The sequence below is a fragment of the Perkinsus marinus genome (genome assembly GCF_000006405.1).
Source record: "Perkinsus marinus ATCC 50983 genomic scaffold scf_1104296954854, whole genome shotgun sequence".
NCBI lineage: Eukaryota > Perkinsozoa > Perkinsida > Perkinsidae > Perkinsus > Perkinsus marinus.
Window position 1 is genome coordinate 7,229 of NW_003207986.1, and position 6,772 is coordinate 14,000.

The window sequence follows — 6,772 nt, forward strand, 5'->3', positions numbered from 1 at the left end:
GTGAGCTAAATACTTACTAATCTATGGTTTTTCGAAAACCATAGATTTCGAAATGATTTTCCCCAATGGATTTCGTATGATTTTCTGAGTTTTTTGAGTATATCACATCTTCGGAAGACGTGCGGACTATCCTTGCGGGTCACGTCGAGCGCGTCTTCAGGTTTCACTACGAATGTGACGGTCATGATGGCTGCCATCAGATGGCAAGTAGTGAGTTTACCCTACGTGTTGACTACTCGTATTTTGATTCGTAACATATAAATTATATCACGACAGCATGGTTTAATTACCCTTCCTCCCGAACAACGCAACACCACGGAGTGCATCTCTCAGAAACACATGCTCTCATCTCTCATCATATACGCTCTCAATTCGAGTCTCTTGAGTCCTTTCCATTTGCCGCTCCGTAACTCGCTTATTATACCGCCGTGCAAAGTTGAGCTCAGTTGACTTGTGAGACTGTCTCTCCCTCTCGGCAAATGTCGATGACAACACTAAAGGCTCTTCCGCATCGTAAGTAGGCCTGAATTATCGATATGCAAAGAATGATAACCGTAACCAACCTTAAGTCGGCTGAAGAAGCTCCTTGTCCCTCATCTGGAAGCTCAATGGCATCCCATAAGTCATTTGGTCGAGCCGTTTGCGAGTCTTCAATGTACCTGATAACCTACAAATTACATTCGCTGTATAATATAAACCAACGATTAAGTGAACAATAATCGTTCACGGCTGTGTAGAGAAACATATACATGATCAACAACCATGTGTTGGTAACAATGAAGGATTCTGAGGAATTTTTTGGAGGTTCTTATTAGTTTCTGTACGCTCCTACCCCAATTCGTATATTAACTCTTATGGTTAGTGTGGAAACTCCTGAGCTCAGCTGAGGGAAGCGCGCATATATTCCTCCAACACTGGATCAAGGTTGGTGAGTTATAGTGAACGGAACAATTAACAATATAGTTAGACATAAACCAACAAAGTCAACTGACAAAGTCAGGAACATTATCATACTAGGAGGCTATTTTCTGTAAGGAAAATCTTGTAAATGAATAAACCAACGCTCACTGCACGCAAGGCAAAGTCGGGAACATTCTCATACAAAAAAGTTACCATCCTAGTTTGTCGAACATCTGCTGCATATGTGGCGGCACCGGTGCTATAATGTCTATTTGATCCCCACCGAAAGAATGCATGGAAATCTGTCTAGAACACACCTGAAAGATATGGGAGAGGACCGGCCTTTCAGTGACAAGTGTACAATTCAACAACCATACTAAACGTCGACTCATTTAATTGAACCACTATGAGCCTCATGCTATGAGGAAATATGCACCTGGTCAACTACGTGTGTTACGTGACAGTACGGGGATTTCGAGGAAACCTTGGGAAATTTTTGGTTCTCGTATACTTCTTCCGGATTTCCATGTTAGCTTTGCAAATTCCTGAGCCCAGCTGAGGAAAGCGAACATATGTTCCTACTCCAACACTTGAGATATAGTAACTACAGCTGATGTCCAAACTAATTTCAAAGATGACTTAACATTCTTATTGTATATCACAACTTCGGAAGTTGAACTTCCACTCACCATGCGTTTGCATATAAGCTCCTCGCCGAACATTTCCTTGCGTTGCAACATGTGTTTTTCGGGATATGCATCGTTCCACCGAATTGCTTCTTTCGAGTATCTACACCAATTATCAAAGTTGCAGATGAGAATATCAGCTCACACGTCATCACCCACAATGGGCGTTCTCAGTCCGAATGCACAGTGTGCCTGCAACTGATCTCGCCGGCCCGTATATCTATTCTCATTCAATACTGAACCCGTGGTTACTGATTACTTACGGCTCCAATTTCAACAAGGTTATTCCTCCAGCGAAAGGAGAAAACTTGAGGATTTCCCATCTCGTTATAGCAGAAAGCTCGGCCGTGTGGAAAGATGCTGGTTTCACATGATGACCCCTGATGATGCAGCCACCAGTGTGGAGGGGGAAGGGGGGAATATGCGCATGGTCGACCACATGTAGTAGTGACAATATAGAAGTTCTGAGGAAATTTTGGGAGATTATTCTTGGTATCTGTACATTTCTACCCTAATTCGTATATGAACTTCTATACTTATTGAACAAACTCCCTAATTCAGCTGAGGAAAGCGACCATATATTTCAGAGGAAAGGAAGTACATTGGCAGATGTTATCTCGCCCTGTGGTCAAAACTCATTGGTATGATGTAAGTAGACAATTTAAAAGGCTAAAACTGATCCCTCGAACCAATGTCCATAAATGCGAGTCTCACTAAGCCGTGCTGTCGTAGAAGGCGTTGGACTTTAAACTCACACACACACACACACACACATTTCAACCCTGGCTGCCAGAGGTAGGTCACCCTCGTACCAACATTTCTCACCTGTGAATTAGAGGTATATTTATAGTCCCACTGAATTGTCGTGGACCGAGCTGCACTCGACCCCATACCAACACCCAGTAAATACGATTCCAGAATGATCTGACAAGTATCGTGGTATGTTAATCGGTAGAATTACTAGCCATTGGACTCAACACGTGAGAAAGGCATTCTTAAATCCACGCTGGAATCGTCTCATCTCGAGGACAGCGGAGCGAAGCGTTTCACGATGTTCCACGCAATAACACATAATTGGTACACACCGCATGAGTTGTGTGATCATATCCCCACTGATAATATGGATTTATATTTAAAACTTCAATGAGAGCCTGCCCAGTTGTGATGTGCCATTCTTATAACACAAGTATTGTCCCTTATCTGTTTGTCCCCATTATTGCTTAGCTCACACAATTAGCTGTAGCCTCGTCGATAATAACAGTTTCTCTTACCTACCCCCTGATATTATTCCTGTTGGTTTCTGAAGTATCACACCAGTCCCACTCACCTAGCCCCGATACGATCTCTCGCCATAGTAGCCGCTGATTTATGTCGTGCTAACAGTTGTACGCCAGCCGTAGCAGTGTCCAGTCGGTGAATGAGTATTGGCACTTCCGAACTAGAGGGAGATGTAAATGCACGCAGGTGACGTTGGAGACTGAGAAGAATAGTGTTGGAGTAGGAATATATGTTTTTTTCCTCAGCTAAACTCGGGAGTTTTTTGTGACAAAGTGGAAAATTCTGAGGAAATTTCGAACTCGTGTGTAAACTAGTGAGGAAATCCCCGAGGAAAGCCAACGCAAATCCCAAAACTCAGCAAAGTGATGCCACGACAATACACTGCAAACATTGCAGTAGCCCGTGAGTAATGTGAGTCTCACCTATATTTAACCTTCGGACCATCCGTGACAGATAAACCCCATGGTTTATTAATCGCTATGAAATCAGCATCTCTGTGGAGGACCGCATCTTCTAATCGACTCACGCCCAGAGCCTACAGTGTGATCAACTAAAGCGTTATGCAGAATAGTGTTTTCGACTTAGCCTTCAATTTTTGGCAGTTCGAAAGTCAACTTTGAGTAATATCAACATGATAACAATATGAATCGATTGATACCAACGTTTTAGAAGCGTTACGTAGTCTATAGTCGTATTAGTCTCAAATTGAGGAAATTGACCATCTCGAAAATCTACATATGCATACATACTCTTTCGTTCGCACTGTACAAAGCAGCAGACACTGGAGTATTTTCGGGACAATTTTATATTTTCCCCAAATTTTCAATAATTTTCCCACTTTTTTTCGCAAAATTTCCCCAATTTTCAACTTTTTACCGACTAAATTTATAATTATCCGAAACTTCAATAGTATTGCTAAACTCAACGAAATAGCTTTTGACCACAGGAGCGAGCGGATCGTAGTTACAGGGTCGCCTACCACGCGTATATACGTACACGTTTGAAACTGCTGTACCGTAGTATATCCAAATACATTGGAGTTTAACGTGAAGTGGCGTATTACTCTACGTAAACTACAGGACGTATATGTTGCCGCGAACACCGATGACATAGTGAACCGTGAAATATGTTTTTCACTAGTGTTTTCCACAGATGAAGCTCCGTCAAATTGATGCTCACAAGAGCTGCTCAGTGACTTCCACGATGGGAAATTTCTTTTCTCACTTCAGCAGCCACCGTCTTGCAGTTCCCGATATCAATATCATCGCCAACCCGCGATGACTGTCGCTTCTGCTTTTTCTTCTTTTCCCTCTCGCCTTCTTTGTTTACTTCATTCGCTTCGGAGCCCAGCGCTGATAACCGCACTTTTAAGCGTCGCGATGCAGCAGTGGTAGAAGGTCCACTTCTGGCCACTCCGAACGCTCGGACGGAAATTTTAATTCGACCAAACAGAGTGACCAAAAACCTGACGTCGGCTGGAACCGGTGTTGGAGGAATATATTTTCCCTTCTCGTGAATTTCCAAACCTAGTCATTCGAATTCGGGTAGAAGTGTACAAAAACCGACGAGAATTTCCCAAATTTTCCTCAGAATTTTCATATTGTCACCAACACATATATATATTAACCATATATATATTTTTCGAAATAGACTGATCGCTTTATCAGTCGAATTAGGCAGCTTCATATTAAAAATACCCAGGGGTAGAATCGAACCCCGGATCTTTCCATTGACAAACACTAACCCAACAACGCGACCATCTGGATGAATGGTAAATTGTTACATCACTAAATTGACACAACCAGGAATAGACCTCGGGACCTTTCGGAAGCCCGTCGGACAGTCTAACGTACTCACTATCGGAGCTCTCGTGCCCAATGTAATTTACTTCTCAGACTGTGGAACCAATCGTCGAGATGCTGGGTAGTAGAAACAAACGGGACAGGTGACATACCTGACATAAATGCATTTTTCGCTGTATAGTCGTGATATTCTGGGCGAGCGATGATATTGAAATTTCACCCGTTTTACGCGAAATGAAATGAATTGAAAACACTTGGTAAATTACACGTTACACCGCGTTATTCACTGCTCACATGCGTTTTTTTGTCAAGTGAAATGTGAAATGTTTCGACGTTTTTCACCAAGGTTCTTTCATATATTAGGCGATCGATATTATTGTTCATGTATGTTAGTGGCAATGGCCAGATCAGGTTGAATACTTCAATAAAAATTTTTGTATTAGTAGTTACACTTTTCGACACAGTTCACTTCGTTAAAAGTGAACTTTGAATTTTCTGGGGAAAAACATCACTGTGAAGAAAATGATTATTCCATGTGTGAAGCCCTCCCAGAACTGTCACTAAATTCTCCCATCACTTACTTGTGGTAATTCTCACTCTACTGCCCCTATCAAGTACGATGTTAGTAGCACCATCGAAACTAGCTATAGGCAGCGTTCGTGAGTCAGTGGGTATGCCAACCTGCTCAACACCAATAGGTCCCCGGTTCAAATCACACATGCGGCTTTATTACTTCTATTGTCGCCCCCGCTGGTAGAATCAGAGGCCGCTGTGACAGCCCATGTGGCGCTATCGGTGTCACCAGAATACAAGGTACATTAGGAGCCACCTACAGTGTGATCAACCAAACGATTCTAGTTATCTACTCTTCGACTACGGTTTAATAATCAGCAATTTTAGAACTCTTTCTCAAGGTAGTAATACTAGAGTGCGCTCAGCCAAACCGTTATGCAAAATAGTGTTTTCAACTTAGCCTTCAATTTTTGGGAGTTCGAAAGTCAACTTTGAGTAATATCAACATGATAACAATGTGAATCGATTGATACCAACGTTTTAGAAGCGTTACGTAGTCTATAGTCGTACTAGTCTCAAATTGAAGAACTTAGCCATCTCGAAAATCTACATATGCATACATACCCTTTCGTTCACACCGAAGGCAACTTCACGGAGATGAATGGCATCAACTTAATGATAATAAACATGTCAACGACTCCACTACTACTCATCCTACCACTCCTCGACAAACTCCCATCACATCACTCTCACACAGTTGACATGTCACGAGCTGTTCATTCAGGCTACAATATTCATCATAATTTCGTAATGTCGATCGCGCTCAATTTTTACGATTTTCCCCCTTTTTCCCGCAAAAAAAATATTATTTTTCCCCATATTACCAAACTTCCTCCTGCAGCCATACTATAAGCGCTCGATCCACTCGGAGTGGCAATGATCAACCCATCAGCTTGGTACTGTGTCATCAGCTGCCCATCGACGTAGAAATCAAACTTGTGGAAAGCACTCAGGCATCCTCTGAAACAGCGCAGTTTCACCACCCTAGTGATATGAAAAACATATTTCACGACTACTGCATATCGGGTTTTTCACAGAGTATTACGCCACTTCACGTAAAACGGGTTGTGAAACTCCAGTGTTGGAGGAATATATGATCGCTTTCCTCATTCGAGTTCTGAATTTTCCTCATTATTTATACAAGTCTGTAGACAAGGCAGGAATGTTCAAAAACAAACTTTGATTTCCCAAAATTTCCCTTTTTTGTCACCGACACATGTAGTCGTGCATATTTTCCCCCTACACTGTTCTGAAGAGGGAAAATTCCGTCACGCGCCACAAAATTACCCCCACTACCTTGCAATCAAACACTCGTTCAACACTCTGTGTATGCCGAGCACTTTGTTGTTTTCTTCAGATTCAATCACTTCACATCGCAGCCGGGACCGTAATGTACAAAAAACTCTCTGAAGAAAATATACAAATTCGATGAAAATTTCGCCCGTTTTACGCGAAGTGACGTAACACCCCACGAAAAACGCGATATGAAGTGATTACACATATTTCCGCGTCTATATATCACGTGTGAAAAAA

General features: G+C 42.2%; 1 protein-coding gene across 1 annotated transcript in view; it reads right to left on the reverse strand.

Moving 5' to 3' along the window:
- Positions 1-345: 345 nt before the first annotated feature.
- Pmar_PMAR014945 (Ribosomal large subunit pseudouridine synthase D, putative) overlaps positions 346-6,772 on the reverse strand; it is a gene marked incomplete at both ends in the record, with an annotated part of 9,007 nt that continues 2,580 nt past the window's right edge. The window contains 13 exons of the mRNA XM_002776012.1: positions 346-523; positions 564-659; positions 1,114-1,217; positions 1,590-1,689; positions 1,732-1,806; positions 1,850-1,966; positions 2,412-2,510; positions 2,914-3,063; positions 3,287-3,399; positions 4,089-4,216; positions 5,248-5,347; positions 5,400-5,495; positions 6,064-6,199. Coding sequence (XP_002776058.1) covers positions 346-523; positions 564-659; positions 1,114-1,217; positions 1,590-1,689; positions 1,732-1,806; positions 1,850-1,966; positions 2,412-2,510; positions 2,914-3,063; positions 3,287-3,399; positions 4,089-4,216; positions 5,248-5,347; positions 5,400-5,495; positions 6,064-6,199 — 1,492 coding nt within the window. The remainder of the gene's footprint in view (positions 524-563; positions 660-1,113; positions 1,218-1,589; positions 1,690-1,731; positions 1,807-1,849; positions 1,967-2,411; positions 2,511-2,913; positions 3,064-3,286; positions 3,400-4,088; positions 4,217-5,247; positions 5,348-5,399; positions 5,496-6,063; positions 6,200-6,772) is intronic.